Here is a 21,249-nt window from a genome sequence, read left to right as displayed (position 1 = left end):
CAGAGATACATGGGGGGGTTTAAGAAGAGAAGGGGGGGGGGGGGGAGCAGAAAAAAAAGAAGACAGACGCAGGTGTCTTCCTCTCCCATTTGACCATATTGTTCAAGATTGTGTGGCTGCTAACACAGACAGACGGACAAACAAACACATCCATTACCACCCCCCTCCCACCCCTCCCTCCACATGCACTGACGCACACACACACACACACACACGAACACACGCACACACACACACAAACTCACACACACACACACAAACTCACACACAAACGCACACACACACGCACACACACACACACACACACAAATGCACACACACACACACACACACACACACACACGCACACACACAAACTCACACACAAACGCACACACATGCACACGCACACACACACACACACAAACTCACACACAAACTCACACACACACACAAATGCACACACACACACACACACACACACACACACACACACACAGGGAGAGAAACTTCCCCTCTGCCCATGTGACACACACGGTGCGTTACCCATAGTGGCAAGAAGTCCACAGGCCATCCACAGCAATAGTGTCATGCCCACTGAGCCACATCCCTCCATCATCCCCTTGGGACTAATGAAGATGCCAGAACCTGAAATAAACGTGGAGATACCAGTATACAAATCATAACTCAGATAATTCCGGCTCTAGATTGTTCTGACAGTCAGCAATGAGGTCAGTACTGAATTGAGGAGAGAATTTAGTGACGGTGCATCATGCTCTAGTTTGATCTTAACAGTCAGCAATCACTGAATCAGGCCAGCAATGAATTGAAGTTATATTTAAGTGATGATGTGTCGTGCTCTAGATTTTTCTTAACAGTAAGCAATTAAGAGCCGGATTGCCAGTGCCTCTCACGCTGGAGGTCGCGGGTTCGATCCCAATCCGGTGCGAATACAAATGCCCGATTTTCCCGAGCACTCTCCAGTCTACCCAGCTGAAAATGGGTACCTGGTCCTATTTGGTTTAAACAAGTTTATTCAATAAATTTCATTGGTACTATTGCCGCATACATGAAATTATACCTGGCCCTATTTAGGGTCTGGAAAGACAAAGGCAGCGAGGGAGAGGAGATGGGCACCGCTCCCATAAAACTAGCCCAAAAGTAGTGGAGATCGATCTCTAACATAAAAGGAAAGAGATAATGTTTTATGTCCTGCAGGCTAAATATGTCGCCTCTTAAGGACATGATATGGGTTATATGAAAATTCCAGTTTTACGCCCTCACAGCTTTTCACGAGATACACAAGTCCTGTCAGCTCGTTCTTCTTCGTTGCTTTTTCGGTGCAGTATTATGGAACTGCCTTTACCCTTTGAAGCAATCAGACCAGCACTGAATTGAGGTAAGAATTAAAGCCATATGTACTCGATGACTATACACGCTAATTGCTTTACCAACAGCTGGAGACATGCTAAATTAAGTTCCCTGCAAAATATTGTGGTCTAGGACCCCTTCAATGTTGAGATATGTTAATTTTCATTTTGATCTGGATCGTCCTATTTATAGATTTGCCAACAGAGGTAGCGTTGACGCAAGGGAAATAACTCCGCGTCTTTGTTTACATCCAAAGTTTTTGAGACTCTAAAACAAGCTGTAATGCATGTATATGGTCCGCGCATGGCGACATATCGTCATTACATGGTCTTATGGTGCGTTTGACATCGATTATGGGCAAACTACACTTTGTAAACACGGGAGCGCGTACATATGCCTTTAAGTGACGATGTATCGTGTGTAAAAGTCTGAATGCATCTCAATTGGTGTACATCATAGAAGATTTGGTATGTTTACAGATTCATTGATACAGTTCTAAAAACATGTCCAAACTTTTTTCTCTCTCTTAAAGAACAAGAACAAAAAGAAGAAGAACAAGAAGAAGAACAAGACTTTATTCCGCCATATAGCATAACAGCCGTTGATAATTGGCAGCTACACTCACCAATGATTGTTCCGACGATCAGCGCTGTTCCAGAGACCAGTCCAACATTTCTCTCCATGCGTACACCGATCTTCTGGTCAGTGTCCGAACTGTCCACCTGTACCTGGTGGCCATTGCTGCTCTTCTCTGTCTGCAATCAATGGACACAGTGTAGATGGACATTTTAGTGCCCACGTGCGTTTTCTTTTGGCAAAACACTCACATATACCACGACCCTCGTCTCGATTCCCCTTCTATGTTAAAACATTTAGTCAAAACTTGACTTGATTACTCTGCTGTGAAACCCAACTCCTGTGATATAAGAGGGTAAATTCACATAGTGCAATATCATATTTGATTGTATCCCCTTTATGTTTTATGTTTTATGTGTGTCGTCTTATACAATTGTTGTTATAATCGTTTACAGGCAGGCAGGGTGTGCCGAAGAAAAATTTCCATTTTTATGTAATATTTTAATTGACAATAAAGTGCTGTTATTGTTATTGTTATTGTTATTAATGTAAAAAGGAAAGAGAGAATGCTTTATGTCCTACAGGCTAAATATTTCGCCTCTTAAGGAAAAGATATGGGTTATATGATTCGAGTTTTCCGCCCTCACGGCTTTTGACGAGATACACAAGTGTATGCGTGTTTAGGTGGTATCAGCCATCTGCACTTGTGGCAAAATGACCGAGGTCTTTAACGTGCCATTGTGGTGACACGCTCATCATTCCCATTCAGGTAAACCATGTAGGCCATGCAGTTTCGAATGATGTTGGCTCTACGAGTGTGGGTGGCACCCATGCAAGAGAGCAAGAAAGGGACTAGCAACTGTAAGCTTAGTTCTCCGCTAAGACATGCATTTCAAAGCTAATGAGTAAAACCCCTTTGTCTCCTCAGACACTAAAATCATCTACCAACAAGGTTGAATGAGTTAAATAAAATCAAAAACATTAAAAAATTAAAAATAGCCTTCTTCTCAATCAGTTTCGAGGAGTGTGTTATGATTGGGTTACAACCATGAGCGTAGCATTCGTGGGATTTGATCAATGCACACAACCTTGCTGTCTTGCCAAAGAACACTCAAACTGTTGCTCTGTGCATGCAACGGTACGTTATTCAATTTTCTGAGTAATCCAGCTACTTAGTAGCTTACACAATTATTATTCTTTGATGCACTGAAGCATTTCTTGCATTTTTTTAAACCTGTTTTCATGCTGACACTTTATGTCTCTCGTACATCTCAAAAGACAGCGTCGATCGGTTGAAGAGCTGTTTCAAGTTTATGCATTCGTAACATGTTTAACGCAGCATGCAGGGCGAGTTATTCAAATGCAGAAGAATACCGACAATGTAATGTGAGACAGGTTTTCATATTAAGAAGGTCGTGCGCATCAGGGCGTGACGCTGCTATGCACTTGAGGTATAATTCTACCCATGGTAGTGTGTTTCAACTGCATTTTGAAGTCCTTTGCAACCTCTCGATAGCATTAATTTGAGTATTCTAAATTCATGCAGAATTTATAATTGTGTGTTGACTTTCAGTAACGAGAGAGAGAGAGAGAGAGAGAGAGAGAGAGAGAGAGTATGTGTGTGTGTGTGTGTGTGTGTGTGTGTGCGCGTGCGTGCGTGCGTACGTGCGTGCGTGCATGTGTGTGCGTGCGTGCGTAACATATTATTGTTGCATTAAATTTGCAAAACCAGGACATTTATGTCACAAAGATGTGAGTAGCATATTTGTGAGGTGAAACCACGTCTTGGTTTTAACCTCCCTAAATGTTGTACAGGCGAGGGTAGCTGACCGGACTGGCGTTATTCACGTGTTTCGGGTGTTGCACGCAAAACTGGCTTAGCTTGATGTGAGTTGTGTTTGAGACATGTAGCTGGTCTGAGGTAAATAACGTCACAGCGTGTGAGATTTCCAACCGGGAAGGTTGTTCAGCGTGTGTCAGACTTGTTCTGGGAACAAGTACTCTTTCAAGAGACGGGTCTCTTAAGGTAAATGATTTACTATGTTGTATATTAGTGATGCTGGAATACATAGCTGGAGCGTAAAGGTTAGTGTGTATAAAGTGCACCCAACCTTAGTGTGAAGCGTTGAGAGAATTCTTGATGTAATTGTTTCACGGTTTTTCATGGGGAATTTCTTGAACATAATTGCTAGGCATTTATGTTATGTTTAAGACGGTCATGCTTTGTATGGGGAGTGTTATTCATTGATTAAGTGTTAGTTTGGATATTGAATCTGTACGGAATGTGAACGTGGAATGAACGAGAATGTATGAGTGGTACATGAACGTTTGGAAGAAGAGATGGTTTTAGAGAATGTTGTATTAAGACTTGGTTAAATTCTTTAGGAGTTTCCATGAGGGTTTTCCATGGCGTATAAGGGAGGGACCTTACACGAGAGAAGCGCTAGACGACGGTGGAAGCAAGGGACCACCTCTGCGCAGATGACTAGACGAGTGGAGTCTTCATCGAGACCGGTCGTAGCTGACGACGGTTGTTTCCGCTACGGGCGGAAGGGTTTCTCGGGGAGAAACCTGGAAGGTGTGTGTGGGCATCTTCCATGAGATGTGTGTTGGCATCTTCAGTGAAAGGTGCGGGTTGGCATCTTCAGTGGAAGGTGTGTGTTGGCATCTTCAGCGAAAGGTGTGTGTTAGCATCTCTGTGTGTTGGCATCTGAATTCATTATTCTACGACGATTCAGCGGGACAAGTAAGTGAACTGGCGACATGCAGTGAGCCGTGAGACGAACTCGTGAGTGTCTGTTGGTACCTTCTTGTGTGCGTTAATCTATATTTGAGAAAGTATTGTTATAATATGTATTTACATGCCTTGAGTGAAAGCTGGAAGATTGTGCGAACTGTGTGTTGAAAAGTTGTTCGTATTGATGTATTTAAAGTGAAGAAGTATGTTGTTTTGGTTGAGGAAATAATGAGCCTGCATCCTCCCAAGTTCTGTTTTTGAAGTGTTTGGTGTGAAAGGGTAGAGACAGTGCAAAAGGGCAGAACACGCATAATAAATTCACATGCAAACCACTTCGTGACAGTGGTGACCCCGACTTAGCCCTAAATAGGTTTTTGTTCTAAGGATAGATTTTTGTTGTAGTTAAAAAGCAGTTGCTTCCCTTTCAGAATTGAGAAATAGTGGTTGATAAGTGCTTACAGGGTAGCTAAATATACATACTTTGATACTTTGCGTGTTGTAGTGAGTTTATGTGTATGTTATTGGACACCCCCTCTCCAGCTCTAGGGGTCTACGTAGTTGTATAGTTCGTACGTAGAGAGGGCCTTAGTTTCTGTTTGCTTCCTTTTCTGTGTAATTATTAACTATCTTTCTATCTAAATTCTAGCTCCCTTTCCTATAGTTTTTTTAAAACTATTTTTCTTAGATTCTATCTTGGATTGATTGTTGTGTGTAATTGTTGTCGTTGAGGTGCAGGCTTATTTTAAATAAAATAGTATAGGGTGTGCCATTTTTTTTTGTAAATTCTGAAATTTTGTATTTTTTTGGGTTGGTCTCTGATTTTTTTTTAGTTGTGTACTCTGGCTTGAAAAGTGTTTGTTTATTATTGTTATTGTTGTTCCTATTTGTAGTTGGATTAGTAATAGGGTGATTATCTCCCCTATACTAGTGTTTGATATTTAGTTGTTGGTTTGGGGAAAGTTTTGTGGGTTTTTTGTTTAATTTTTTGTGGTTTTTAAAAAAAAAAAATTTGTGGTTAGTAATATTTTGCAAACATTTGTACTTAGACAAATTTTTTGGGTAATTTTTTTTGTTGTTGTCGTTGAGAAGATTTAAATTTTGTTTCGGTTTTGCTCTGGCGATTGATTTTCCTTAAAGGATCTGACGCTGGTTAGTGGTGTGTGGAATTGAAATTTTCATTTAAAGTGTGTTATTTGGGTTTGAGAAACTTTGAAATTTCCAGTTAATTTATTTGTTATTTTTTGTTGTTGTTGATGTTCTAAAGTTGTTAGTTTGACATTGATTGACAAGTGTTTGAAGTTGTTATTGATTGTTTAATCTAATATTTTCTAAATTATAATTTTTTTTTTGGACTCTATTAAGTGTGTTTATTTTTGAGACTGGTGGTGTAAATAGTTAAGTAGTAAACATTTTGAGGATTGTTTTTAAAAAGGCACAAGATTTCTTTTAGTTTAGTATTTTATGATACTCTTTTGTGTGTGTTTAGTATTGCGAGAAACTGGTGTATGATACAACTTTTTGATACTTAAAACAATTTTGTGAACTTGTTACTTGAACCATTGTATTACTTTGAGATTACTTTGATATTGTGACGTTGTAAAGATGGCTGAGACTAGTGATACTGGTGGTAACACATATGCTGATTATTTGGCATTGGGAGAGAAGCATGGGTTAAAGGCAGATGCTTTGTTTAAGTTTGCCCAGGATCAGGTGGATAGAGAAGAGAGAAGTCAGGAAAGGGAAGCAAAGAAAGTAGCAGCTGAGGCTGAAGCAAAGAAAGTAGCAGCTGAGGCTGAAGCAAAGAAAGTAGCAGCTGAAGCTGAGGTTGAGGCAAAGAAGATAGAAGCTGAGGTTGAAGCAAAGAAAGTTGAGGCTGAGACAAGAAAGTTAGAAATGGAATTGGATGCAAAGAGGCTAGAAGCAGATACTGAAGCGAGGAAAATGGATTTGGAGTTTAAGAAAGCAGAAGCGCAGCAAGGTACGGGTGGGAATGCAGGTGGGAGATCAGGTCCCAGCATTAGGCCCCAGTACCCAAAACTCCCCATGTTCAAGGAAGATAAAGATGACATTGACAGTTTCTTGTTCAGATTTGAAACGCATGCAAAGGCGAACAAATGGAATGATTCAGAGTGGGCTACGTACTTATCAGCTTATCTGGAGGGTGGAGCATTGTCATTGTTTCATTCGTTGTTTTCAACGGGTACTTTGTCGTATGAAGACTTGAAGAAAGAGTTGTTGAAGAAGTTTCAGTGCACTCGAGAGGGATTTCGGGAGAAATTTCGCAGTACGAAGCCAGAGGCTGATGAAAGTTTTGGCACATACGTAACAAGGATGACGCATTTGTTCAACCGTTGGTTGAGGTTGTCGGATATAGAAACCTCATATGAAGCTTTGTTTGATTTTGTGTTGTGTGAACAGATTCTTACCAGTGTATGCACTGATTTGGCAGTCTTTTTGAAAGAACGTGATTGTAAAAATTCAAAAGACATGATTGCTAGCGCAGAAATGTACAAATCAGCCCATCCAAATAAATGTTTGGCCAGAAAGAGTCAAGTAAATCCTTTGGGGACTGGAAATGTAGCGTTCAATCAGAATCGAGGATCAGGACAGTCTTACAATCGTGGTCAAGGTGATAGTGGCAGAAGACAGGATGGTATGAGCAGAAATACCAGGTTTCAAGGCAGAGGAGATGATCGTAGGCCGGGTAGAAGAGGATGGCAGCAAGGAAGTACTAGAGATACAGGTACTGAACAGCAGAATCAGGACACATGTTACAGATGTGGGCAGTTTGGCCATTACGCTAGAGAGTGTATTCGGGTAGCATATTCAGCGAAGTCGGTAGCGGGTTGTCAGGACGCTGGAGTGTTGGTTAGCTCGGCGGCATTCGGGTCGTTGCCATTAGCGGAAGGTCTCGTTAATGGGAAGCAAGTTTCAGTACTGAGAGACACAGGAGCTAATGTAGCTGGGGTAAGAAAATCGTTGGTCTTACCAAGCCAGTACATAAAGGGAGAGGTCCAAAGAGTGAAGGGTTTTAGTGGACGGATTGATTTGTATTCATTGGCGGAAGTGGTTGTCGATACCCCATATTTTCAGGGAAAGTTGAAATGTTGTGTGCTCACAGACCCAGTCGCTGACCTAGTGATAGGTAATCTTCGGGGTGTGGTACCCAGAGTAGATTTATTCCTTGGGAATACGCAGGGTGTTGGATTGTGTGCTGATGTAAGTCACAAGAAAATCACTGAAGACATGGTACTTGAGAAGGTCGTGTGTGGTACGAGTAGGGCAAAAGCCAAAAAGAAACTGGAGGATTCCCCGGTGCCATTGAAAAATGTGGTTACTCCTGATTTGTCGGTTAACATGGAGGATCTGAAAAGTTTGCTGAGAGAGGATGAGACATTGAAAGAGGTGTTGAGTGTGTCACGTGAGGATGAGAAGTATGCAGGTTGTGCAGAGACAGTTGTTGATGTTGAGGAAGTAAGTAGTGGATGTCGCGAAGGCATTCCACTGAGATCTGACTGTGGCAGTCAGGGTGTTGTCTCAAGTAAAGGTGGAGAGGCAAAAGTTGCAGTGTTACCTTTGACTGAGGAGAGAAAAACGTTGCCGTTACCTACATTGCCTAAGGGGAAGGAAGAGACAATCGGAGATATTGTTTTTGATCCTGGTTTGACAGATAGTCAAAAAGATGATATGAAACAGGTGTTTGGAAAGATGGTTGACATTTTCAAAACATGTGATGCGGTGGTGTCTTTAACGGCAAGAATTAGGATTCGAGGTTCATCCAATAGCATGAGACAGGAATACGTTGACAGACATTTTGTCCAGGTCATTCGTAGATCAGAGCATACCACAGGTTTATGGGATGTGTGGAAAAAGAAGTTTGCTTTGATCAAAAGAAAACTCAAGAATTTTCTTTTTTCCCCGGGAAGGGGGATGTCACAAAGATGTGAGTAGCATATTTGTGAGGTGAAACCACGTCGTGTTTTTAACCTCCCTAAATGTTGTACAGGCGAGGGTAGCTGACCGGACTGGCGTTATTCACGTGTTTCGGGTGTTGCACGTAAAACTGGCTTAGCTTGATGTGAGTTGTGTTTGAGACATGTAGCTGGTCTGAGGTAAATAACGTCACAGCGTGTGAGATTTCCAACCGGGAAGGTTGTTCAGCGTGTGTCAGACTTGTTCTGGGAACAAGTACTCTTTCAAGAGACGGGTCTCTTAAGGTAAATGATTTACTATGTTGTATATTAGTGACGCTGGAATACATAGCTGGAGCGTAAAGGTTAGTGTGTATAAAGTGCACCCAATCTTAGTGTGAAGCGTTGAGAGAATTCTTGATGTAATTGTTTCACGGTTTTTCATGGGGAATTTCTTGAACATAATTGCTAGGCATTTATGTTATGTTTAAGACGGTCATGCTTTGTATGGGGAGTGTTATTCATTGATTAAGTGTTAGTTTGGATATTGAATCTGTACGGAATGTGAACGTGGAATGAACGAGAATGTATGAGTGGTACATGAACGTTTGGAAGAAGAGATGGTTTTAGAGAATGTTGTATTAAGACTTGGTTAAATTCTTTAGGAGTTTCCATGAGGGTTTTCCATGGCGTATAAGGGAGGGACCTTACACGAGAGAAGCGCTAGACGACGGTGGAAGCAAGGGACCACCTCTGCGCAGATGACTAGACGAGTGGAGTCTTCATCGAGACCGGTCGTAGCTGACGACGGTTGTTTCCGCTACGGGCGGAAGGGTTTCTCGGGGAGAAACCTGGAAGGTGTGTGTGGGCATCTTCCATGAGATGTGTGTTGGCATCTTCAGTGAAAGGTGCGGGTTGGCATCTTCAGTGGAAGGTGTGTGTTGGCATCTTCAGCGAAAGGTGTGTGTTAGCATCTCTGTGTGTTGGCATCTGAATTCATTATTCTACGACGATTCAGCGGGACAAGTAAGTGAACTGGCGACATGCAGTGAGCCGTGAGACGAACTCGTGAGTGTCTGTTGGTACCTTCTTGTGTGCGTTAATCTATATTTGAGAAAGTATTGTTATAATATGTATTTACATGCCTTGAGTGAAAGCTGGAAGATTGTGCGAACTGTGTGTTGAAAAGTTGTTCGTATTGATGTATTTAAAGTGAAGAAGTATGTTGTTTTGGTTGAGGAAATAATGAGCCTGCATCCTCCCAAGTTCTGTTTTTGAAGTGTTTGGTGTGAAAGGGTAGAGACAGTGCAAAAGGGCAGAACACGCATAATAAATTCACATGCAAACCACTTCGTGACAAGTTTCCTGAAAATGTCAGTTCCCTAAAACAATTATAGGAAATGTGTTAATTGCTGAAGTTTGCAGGAAGAACAGCTGTTGTGAAAAACCCTATCAATATTATGCTGAGTCAGATCATTTATCACTTCACACGTCGCAATTCCACCTCATTGCTGAGAATGGTTGCGAACATTCTGCAATCAAAATGTTCACGGTTGTCTAAACCTATTGTTTGACATTAACATGTGCATACACATGTACAGAACAGCAGCGTTGATCGACTGGCACTTTGGGTTTGTGCAATATGTGCTCCTTTATTATTTCACTCTGTTAAAACCATCTGTTGCAGATAATAATCAATTGATGATGGGCACAACATCTGGGGTGCGTTGCCTAGAGCTAACAATCTGTTCGCGAAGAGACAAAAAGTTTTCATGCTGTAGGCAACGCTATGTTCGCGGCGAACTGTTCTACCCTCTCAACCTACTTTCAACTAAATGGACCCGTCTCTTCGCTGACGGCCGAGTTCATGCATGCATATTGGGGGCGATCATGCAAACAGTCGCTTTGTACTTGTAACAGCATTGGCCCTCAGGATATCTGTGTGAGTGTGTGTGTGTTTCGTACCCCACGTGGAGAAGCAGGGGCTTTCCTTTTTTTGGTGGTGGTCAGATTCACAGTTGGATTTCTTGTTGATTCCGTGAAAAAGTGTTGTGGTCTTCATGTCACAGTCAATAAAGGTTGATTAAAGGTGAAGGTTTAGGAGTAAATAGCTTGCGCTCTCTCTCTCTCTCTCTCTCTCTCTCTCTCTCTCTCTCTCTCTCTCTCTCTCTCTCTCTCTCTCTCTCTCTCTCTCTCCGTGTCTCTGTCTCTCTCTTTCTCTCTCTGTCCGTCTGTCTGTCTGTCTGTCTCTCCCTCCCTTTCTCTCTCTCTCTTTCTCGCTCTCTCTATCTCTCTAACCCTAACCCTAACCCTAACCCTAACCCTTTCCCTCTGTATGCCTCATCACAATAACCCGCAAGTGTCACTATCTGCACGCATTCTTCTAGCTCTGACTCTGTGTGTGTGTGTGTGTGTGTGTGTGTGTGTGTGTGTGTGTGTGTGTGTGTGTGTGTGTGTGTGTGTGTGAGAGAGAGAGAGAGACTCTGAGAAAGAGAGCAAAAAAGATACGAGAGAGAGACTTTCAGACGGACACAAAGAGAGACAGACAGATATAGAGAGAGAGGTAGAAAGAAAGAGAAAGACATAGGGAGAGGGATATGGAAGAAAGAAAGAATGAGAAAGAGAGAGACAGAGACAGAGACGTAGACAGAGAGACAGGCACAGAGGGACAGAGAGAGCGAGACAGAGAAAGAGAGAGAGAGCACGCAAGACAGAGAGAGAGACTGCGATAGAAAGAACGAGAGAGAGAGTCAAACAGCAAGCTCAGTACAAAAACAATAGTTTCTGGCGTGCCACCTCTCAGGTACGTAGTTACAGAATGCTCGGCACAAACCCCCGTTGCCTAGACCATTCTCGGCGAGCTGTCGCCTTTGTTACGCTTCAGTGACCCCAGACAATGGTACTCGTACCAAGCGCTTGCTAACGTTCGCGAGCGTTCGCGAGCGATACGACAAAACTATGCGTTGCCTAAAAAACGTTTGCAAACGTTCTGTTACGGTCTGCCTAAGCAACGCACCTCAGATGTCGTTAAATGACCAACACTCAGCTAAGTGCACAAATTGATTGACATACATGTGGCAGGGATCCCTTGTAGGGACATGTAAACATTTTGACAGAGTTATTGAGAGAGAGTGCGAGAGAGAGAATGAGAGAGAGAGAGAGAGAGAGAGAGAGAGAGAGAGAGAATGAGAGAGAGAGAGAGAGAGAGAATGAGAGAGAGAGAGAGAGAGAGAGAGAGAGAGAGAGAATGAGAGAGAGAGAGAGAGAGAGAGAGAGAGAGAGAGTGGGGGCAGGGGGCGGCGGGCGGGGGAGAGAGGTGGGGAGGTAGAGAGACAGAGAGAGGGAGAGACAGTGAGAGACAGAAAGACAGAGGGAGAGACACAGACGGACAGACAGACACAGACAAACAGACACACAGACAGACACAAAGAGAGGGGGGAGAGACAGACAGTCAGACCAAGACGGAGAGACAGAGAGAGAGAGAGAGAGCGAGAGACAGACAGACAGACAGACAGACAGACAGACAGACAGACACAGAGACGGACAGACAGACAGAGACAGAGACTGACAGAGAGACACAGAGAGAGATAGCCAACGCAGCGATTGTGTGTATTGCCTACTAGCTCTTATACACAAGACCAACTGGTGCTGCAAATTACCGAATTTGTGAATTATAAATGTGAAGACAAAATCCTTGCGTTCATATTCTGTAAGCAGTGCCTGACACCAAATACAAGTGAATCGTGTACAGAAAAATAAAACACGTAAACGCTTTTCTGCCTACTGCGAAGGTGTTTGGTTGATTTCAAAGTCCAATCGTCAAAGCATATAGGTTATTCGATTGAATACAAAGTCCAATCGTCTAAGCGTAGTTTATTTTTATTCCCACGATCTGAGATAACCTGGATCCGTTCTTGTTTACCGAAATAAAATTATAAAAAATAAAAAATACACGGTCACAGATCGCTTTTTGCTAATGTTAACTTAGTCCTGCCATTCGAAACATCTGTCAATCTCCAGCCCGGAAAATGAACTTCTTTGTGAAAGAAAAGAACAGAATATCTTCTTTTGCGGAAAGAGATGAAAAAGTTCAATAAAAGTCTTTGATGTCTGATTGGTTAGTTTGAGTTACTCGAGGGTTGAGTATCGCAGCCGTGATCACTGCCTTCTCAATGTATTAGGCCGTGGAAGTAACCTTGTTGTTTATTGAAAGAAAAGGGGCTCTATATTTTAATTCCAATCCTTCAAGCATCTTTTTGGGGTGACCGGGGAGGGACACACACACACACACACACACACACTCACACACACACACACACACACACACACACACACACAAATACACACACACACACAAATACACACACAAATACAACAACAACAAAGTTCAAAAGAATCTTCGATGGACATAGGCCCTCCTCTTTGTTTTACTTTTTTTTAGGCAAGTTATACGGTAAACGCAGATATATTTCTCACTTGTATTTATTTGAAACGTTGTGCAGTCTACATTCAACACAGCAAAGCAATTTCTTGTTATCTCGCGAAGTTATGAGTAGGCTACACGTGTTAACCGACAAAACAGCAAACAAACAACGATTAGATTCAGAGGTCTCTGTGAATTGTTAAATCCTTTGTTTTGTATGATATCATAGCACCTGAAAATCCGCGCTGGATGTGCATAAAGATAATTTCTCTTCAACACCACCACCTTCCACCCCCATCCCATCTAGCCAATTTCGCTTCTACGTGCACATCAGGACAAAAAGGTCGAACCACATGCGAGGTACGTTTCTTGGGCTCTGACATAGTTTCGCCGGAGAGGTCAAGAATAATCTAACGATTGCGAACATTATAACCCTGTTCAGCAATTGCGTGAGTACGGCACTTGAACTTTGTTCCGCTTATTGATTGAGAGCTAGCAATCAGTAAACTACGTGATCGATTGTATTGCTTGAGCAGAGAATATAAGACTGTTAGGACTATCGTTGAAATCATAAATGATGTATGGACCGGCAGCTGACGAAGAAAAACAATTATTCCGAACAATTGAAGCAGCACGACGCGTGAGGCAGGCGTTCACAAAAAAGATAATACGTTTTTGTTTCCTTCTCTCTCTCTCTCTCTCTCTCTCTCTCTCTCTCTCTCTCTCTCTCTCTCTCTCTCTCTCTCTCTCTCTCTCTCTCTCTCTCTCTCTCTCTCTCTGGCGAGGGCTGGTTGAAAAGAAGCTCGTTTATATTGATTATGTCACAACCCTCGTAAAACAAAATTTGATTTGATTTGATTTGATTTGATCTCTCTCTCTCAACAACAACAACAAAAAGAAGAAAAAAAAAAGAAAAGAAAAAAAAAAGAAAAAAAAGAAGAAACATAAAAAATAAAAAATAAAAAATAAAACTTACGGTCAGTGTTGCCACATTGCCGTTGGTCAGCAAAGGTGACCCTCGCTCCCCTTCTTCTTGGCCACCCTCCATATTTCTGCGGGGTGAAGAAAACAGTCTGGTGATGTTTGCTACTATTGATCGTGATCATTTAGAACAACAGTTTACGCGACCTTTCTTACAGCTAGATGATTGATGGTTCGAGCTATCGAGCGACTCGTGATCGTACGTGTAAACCATCACGTACATACTTCAGATCAGCCCTGGGTTTTGTTTGCGAGATATTAAGAGCATCCTTCCACTTGAACTCAAACCAAAACTCAACCGCATGACTGCACTCTCGGTTGAAAACGACGTTAAACACCAAATAAAGAAAGAAAGAAAGACTGCACTCTAGACGCCAGGAATCGGAGTGTTACGTTGAATTCATTTCGTGAAGAACAACACCTATAATCTACACAATTATTTCAAGGGGGGAGGGGGGGGGGGGTGATCTCACTCTGCGAAGGGAGCAGCAAGGTTGAAGTTTTTGGTATGTGTCCAAGTGGTAGGATGCTCTTATCGCATGTAAAAGCCTGTGCAGATCTATGTTGTTTGCACATGAGAGTTCAGACAGGAAGGAATATGATATCCTTTTAAGCTACGCATGTCTTCCACAATCAATGTAGGCTATCCTACGTACATGTGCCCAAGCGCGCTCAGAGACTGTGGGGGACTGTGACAAACCGAACTGCAGCGAACTGCAGCTACACTTTTCTGTATGGCAGATCAACTGGGCCTGAATCAGCCAAGCGAGTCTGCTGTCGGAGGCGAATGGTGTGTCTACTTCGCGCCCATGCTATATTTATATGGTAGTGGTGTGGAACTTTGTTAACGTGATACGTGATACCCGAAATCTACAGTTATATTATTAGTGTGTAGGCGAATGACTGGAATGACTAGATTTTGAGAGTCTGCATGGAACGGTATTTGATCTTGATAACAAAATAAACAGAAAACGTGTGTGTGTGTGTGTGTGTGTGTGTGTGTGTGTGTGTGTGTGTGTGTGTGTGTCTGTGTGTGTGTGTGTCGGTGTGTGTGTCGGTGTAAGTGTGTGTGTGTGGGGGGGTGTGTGGGTGTGCGTGTGCGTGCGTGCGTGTTCATGTGTCCGTGTGTTTGCGTCCGTGTGTCTGTCAGTGTCTGTATGTCCGTGCAGTTGTGTCTGCGTGAAATTGTGTGCGTATTTGTCTGTGTGTCTGTCAATATATACAAAGGTTATCACCCCCCAATTCGTAAAGACAGACCTAACGACCCCCACGGCGGGGTAGCAGTATACGTGAAAAACAGTCTTGTGTGCAAACCAAGGCATGACCTTCTGATCCCCCAGCTTGAGGCCGTATGGGTTGAAACTAGATTAAACCAGGATACGCTGTTAATAGGTACATTTTATAGGCCGCCTAACTCTAATGTAGAATACTGGAAACTAATCGATCAGTCAATTAAAAATATCGCCGCTTCATTATTCTTGGTGATTTCAATTAAGATTTTACAAACAACCCGTCGCAGCATCTTCTTGATATTATCACTTTAAATAGTCTACAACAACTAGTTACACTTCCGACCCGCGTTACAGAAACAACATCGTCATGCATTGACCTTATTCTTACCTCGAGTGTAGACATCGTGCAAAGCATTAACGTTCTACCCCCTATTTGCAGCGACCATTCTGTGCCATGTGCGACAATTAAGAAACACATACATAAAACTCCTGCATCTAAAAGAACAACATTTAACTATTCCAAATTAAACAAAGAAAAAATCCTTATCGAACTGAGGAAAATCGACTGGATGAGCATTGCAACGCTACACACTGTCAACGAAGCTGCCAGGTCATTTTCCGAAAAGCTGTTAAGTGTCGCAAGACTATGCATGCCAGTAAAGACAATAACTGTTCGCGATCAAGACACACCATGGATGACAGAGGAAATTATAAAACTACGCGACAAAAAAAGATCAGTTCATGATACAGCAGTGCGACTAAACACACCTGAGGCCTGGGAACACTTTCGTATGACTCGCAATAATTATACTGACACAATTCGTAATCGGAAATTAGAATATATAAAAGAATTAGACAAAAAAGTATCCAGTGGAGATAACTTTGGTACTAAAAATTGGTGGAAACTAGTTAAATCATTCTTATCAAAGAAAGGATCAAACCCCAATGAAATTCCTCCTTTGACGTCAAACGGAACAACCTACTATACTAACCTAGAAAAAGCAAACTTGTTCAACGACTTCTTTATCCAACAGTCCATTGTCGAAGACGATATGTCAGACATTCCTGAAGTACCAAGGCTTCCTTGCAGAATAAACACTCTCACACTTTCAGTCGAAGAAGTTATAAATACGATTAACAAACTAGACAAAACAAAAGCAGTCGGTCCAGACGAAATCCACAATAGAATTTTAATTGAGAGCTGCGAAGTGATTTGTGACAGCCTAACTGCACTGTTTAATCGGTCTTTACGTGAAGGACTTTTTCCGTCAGTTTGGAAAATAGCCCACGTTTCACCAGTTCATAAAAAGGGAAACACAGATACATGTAGTAATTATCGTCCAATCTCCCTCCTAAGCTGTGTTGGCAAAACACTAGAGAAATGTATACAAATTCATGTCTTTGACTACTTAACACAAAACAATATCATTACAGAGTCGCAGTCCGGTTTCATCCCTGGAGACTCAACTGTTTACCAGCTTCTTACAATATACAATGACATATGCAAATCACTCGATAATAGAATAACTACCCAAGCAATCTTCTTTGATATATCCAAAGCATTCGATAGAGTTTGGCACCGGGGCTTATTGCATAAACTCGAAGCCGCTGGAATTAATGGGCCATTATTAAACTGGTTTACAGACTACCTAACAGATCGAAAGCAAGCAGTTGTATTAAAAGGCAGTAAATCAACTTATCTTCCAGTAGTAGCGGGAGTTCCTCAAGGTTCAGTGCTTGGACCTTTGCTCTTCCTAATTTATGTAAACGACATTGTACGTGATATAGAATCTACGATTAAGCTTTTTGCTGACGACACTAGTATGTACTTGTCTTTAGCCAATCACAACATCCGTGCCGAAATTTTAAACTCAGATCTTGAAAAAATTGTAAATTGGGCAGAAACATGGAAGGTAGCATTTAACCATGCAAAAACTGAATTGGTGAACTTTTGTACACAAAGAACCCCTGATATCGCAGATCTAAACTTTGGCAATACCATCCTTGAAAGTTCCCAAAATCACAAACACTTAGGAATAATAATACAAAACAACTGTAAATGGGATGAACATATAAAATCTCTTGTTGCAAAGTGCAGAACTCTCGTAGCTTGCTTGCGTACATACAAATATAGACTGAGTCGAAAATCATTGGAAATTATGTTTAAATCCTTCATTCTACCACACTTTGATTATTGCGACATAATATGGGACAATTGTAGCAAAACCCTAACAGATGAACTCGAAAAGTTAAACCTAGATGCAATACGAACAATCATCGGAGCTGTCCGCGGAACCAGTCACTTTAAGCTTTACGGAGAATCTGGACTCCAATCATTATCTGAAAGGCGTAATTATTCACGACAAGACCCCCCCCATACCTACAAGCAGCACTCCCACCTCTCGTAGCAGCCAACAACCCCTACCACAGACACCGCCCCTTAGAACGAAGTATACCCCCACATCGAACAGAAACGTACAAAACATCCTTTTTTCCTTCGACAACAGTACTCTGGAACCAACTACCTGAACAAATACAGTTAACCGACTCCCTCGGGGAATTTAAACATTACTTAACAAAAGACGACACACAAATTCCCGTTTACTTCTACAGTGGCAGTCGACAAACACAAATAATCCACACAAAAATGAGACTTAATATTAGTGATCTAAAGAAAGACTTAGTTGAGCGACACCTTGCGGAAAACAGCGTATGCGACTGTGGTGACGGAACAGAAACCGCAACACACTTCTTACTGGAATGCCGTTTACACTTAGCTGCAAGAAACAACACAATCAACAAACTAACCAACAACCTCATACACACAGATATTCTACTCCATGGAAACCCCTCCTTGCAAACAAAAATTAACAAAAACATCTTTTTAACAGTGCAGGGATTTATTGGACAGTCCGGCCGTTTCGAACAGATAAACATGTAAAGTGAAAGCAAAATCGATACGTCTACTCGTCTCTCTCTCTCTCTCTCTCTCTCTCTCTCTCTCTCTCTTTCTCTCTCTCTCTCTCTCTCTCTCTCTCTCTCTCTCTCTCTCTCTCTCTCTCTCTCTCTCTCTCCCTCTCTCTCTCTCTCTTACTCTCCCCCTCTCTCTCACTCTCCCCCTCCCTCTCTCCCTCCCTATCTCTTACTCGCTAACACCATAAATATTATATATGTATTCTTAAACGGATTTTTGTTTTGATGTACAATTTTCATTCAATTTTCTTTTCATGTTTGCTTGCTTTTCATTTAAACTGTACAATAGCCGCCATTTACATGTACTTTTCTAGAAAACTGTAAACACCACTATAAGCATTATGCTTGTTGTTGTTTACTCAATATGCGTTTTTTGTAAATAATGCACAAACGTTGAATAAAACAGTTTAAACCAATATATACAAATAGTAATATATGGTCACCGCAATGACTGATAAGACAGACAAAATTGTCTCCCTGACTCCCCTTGAAAGCGGCGTGTGGCTGCCAAAATGGCGGGGTAAAAACAGTCAAACATGTAAAAAAAAAATTTAAAAAAAATTAAAAATTAAAATTCGTATACATTTTTTTTAAACCACGCAGAAGAAGAAAAAGTCATCCTGCCACTTGCACTTGCGGTTTGAGTAGGTAAAAGACACTGAACCTGTGACGAAAAAGTGTTGAAGTCTAAACAGTACACGTGTGGCTACCGGCTTTGGGTTACCTGTTCAACATAGCATAGTCTCTCCATTAGTGCAGTCCATAGACCATTTATAAATTATTTGGTCTATGTGCAGTCTAAGAACGAGCTACTTGGCCTGACCCACACATATAGCTGACGAAGATATCCACGGTTGTGTGAAATTAGTACGCTATGTGAGACACTGTCGCGGTTTATCTCACCTCTGGGCCCAAAACAATAAAATACTTGACTTGACTTGACTTGATGACCGGGTAATCGACAGATCTCTACGTCACCCCTGGTGTGATGGAGACTATATATAGGTACATTCACAAATTTATAGAAATGTTATCTGTGTTGATATGCGCGGATAGAGAAAGAGAGAGAGAGGGGGGGGGGGGAGAGAGAGGGGGCGTGTACACATGTGCACAGAGAGAGAGAGAGAGATGGTGTGTACACATGTGCTTGCGTACCTGTCACTCCATTCGGCCCCCTTCCTGTATCTGTCTACAGGTGTGTCTGTCCGTTTGTCTTGAACTCTATACATATATATATCGCTGTTCGTTCGTACATGTGCGCACCGTTTGACCAAGAGTATGTGTCTGGCTGCGTGCATATACAGTGGAATCCCTCTTTTAAGATCTACCAATTTAAGCCTCCCTCCCTGATTAAGACCTGATTTTTTCATATTTTTGGAGGTCTTAAAATGGGGGTTTCACACTGTACCAAGAAGCAAACTAGCTGTGGTCTGGGTGGCCGAGTGGTAACGCACTTGCGCTCGGAAGCGAAAGGTTGCGAGTTCGACCCTGGGTCAGGGCGTTAGCAATTTTCTCCCCCCTTTTCTAACCTAGGTGGTGGGTTCAAGTGCTAGTCTTTCGGATGAGACGAAAAACCGAGGTCCCTTCGTGTACTCTACATTGGGGTGTGCACGTTAAAGATTCCACGATTGACAAAAGGGTCTTTCCTGGCAAAATTGTATAGCCATAGATAAAAATGTCCACCAAAATACCCGTGTGACTTGGAATAATAGGCCGTGAAAAGTAGGATATGCGCCGAAATGGCTGCGATCTGCTGGCCGAAGTGAATGCGTGATGTATGGTGTAAAAAATTCCATCTCACACGGCATAAATAAATCCCTGCGCCTTGAATATGTGCGCGATATAAATTGCATAAAATTAAAATAAAATAAATAACTCCCTGCGCTTAGAACTGTACCCACGGAATACGCGCGATATAAGCTTCATATTGATTGATTGATTGAAAATCTGTCCTGTCAGCTCGTTCTTCTTCGTTACTTTCTCGGTGCAGCAGGCTCGATCAGTCTGCGCTTTATTGGGATGTACTTAGTGGCTTCCAGTGACAAAGGAGTACACTTGACGACTTGTTGCAAAATGCGAGGCCATTGCATGTCCTTTTCTTTTGTCATAAATGTATACATTTACTTCTTTTTTCTTTTATTTGTGTGCTTACCTTTGTATTCTTTTATTCTTTCAATCATTTATGTATCTTAAAAATCATCGTTTTTTTAATTTATTTATTTATCTATCTATCTATAATCATTTATTCAATCATTTATTCATCTTTTCAATCACTGTTGTATTCATGTATTTATTTATTTATTTACTTAAAAAAAAGATGTATCCATCAACTTAGCAGGCCAACCTGCTACAGTGAGAAAAAAAAGATTTTAAGACCTCCACAAATCTAAGATAATCAGGTCTTAATAAGTACAGACTCTCAAAATGAGGGTAAATTTACAGAAAGTCTGAAAAAGCAAGGTCTTAAGTTGGGGAGAGTCTTTCTTTCTTTATTTATTTGGTGTTTAACGCCGTTTTCAACTTTCTTTCTTTATTTGGTGTTTAACGTCGTTTTCAACTTTCTTTCTTTATTTGGTGTTTAACGTCGTTTTCAACTTTCTTTCTTTATTTGGTGTTTAACGTCGTTTTCAACTTTCTTTCTTTATTTGGTGTTTAACGTCGTTTTCAACCACGAAGGTTATATCGCGACGGGGAAAGGGGGGAGAGGGGATAGAGCCACTTGCCAATTGTTTCTTGTTCACAAAAGCACTAATCAAAAATTTGCTCCAGGGGCTTGCAACGTAGTACAATATATGACCTTACTGGGAGAATGCAAGTTTCCAGTACAAAGGACTTAACATTTCTTACATATACTGCTTGACTAAAATCTTTACAAAAATTGACTATATTCTATACAAGAAACACTTAACAAGGGTAAAAGGAGAAACAGAATCCGTTGGTCGCCTCTTACGACATGCTGGGGAGCATCGGGTAAATTCTTCCCCCTAACCCGCGGGGGGGTGGGGAGAGTCTTAAATGAGGGGGTCTTTATAGAGGGGTTCCACTGTAGTCCAACGTGGAGATGAT

At 41.7% G+C, this 21,249-nt stretch overlaps 1 protein-coding gene across 2 annotated transcripts in view; it reads right to left on the bottom strand.

Annotated features, from left to right (window-relative positions):
- LOC138961839 (b(0,+)-type amino acid transporter 1-like) overlaps positions 1-14,777 on the bottom strand; it is a 28,163-nt gene extending 13,386 nt beyond the window's left edge. Inside the window, exons 1-4 of one of the 2 annotated variants that reach the window (XM_070333513.1) lie at positions 14,635-14,777; positions 13,974-14,049; positions 1,976-2,105; positions 526-627 (exon numbers count right to left, since the gene is read on the bottom strand). In XM_070333513.1, coding sequence (XP_070189614.1) covers positions 526-627; positions 1,976-2,105; positions 13,974-14,045 — 304 coding nt within the window. In that variant the 5' untranslated portion in view covers positions 14,046-14,049; positions 14,635-14,777. Of the gene's footprint in view, positions 1-525; positions 628-1,975; positions 2,106-13,973; positions 14,360-14,634 lie in introns of those variants that run through there. The other variant, XM_070333521.1, reaches the window with a different exon arrangement.
- Positions 14,778-21,249: the final 6,472 nt, after the last annotated feature.

Source organism: Littorina saxatilis, linkage group LG1 (genome assembly GCF_037325665.1).
Source record: "Littorina saxatilis isolate snail1 linkage group LG1, US_GU_Lsax_2.0, whole genome shotgun sequence".
NCBI lineage: Eukaryota > Metazoa > Mollusca > Gastropoda > Littorinimorpha > Littorinidae > Littorina > Littorina saxatilis.
The sequence above is the reverse complement of the archived record's forward strand: the minus strand, read 5'-3'. Positions and strand labels throughout refer to the sequence as shown.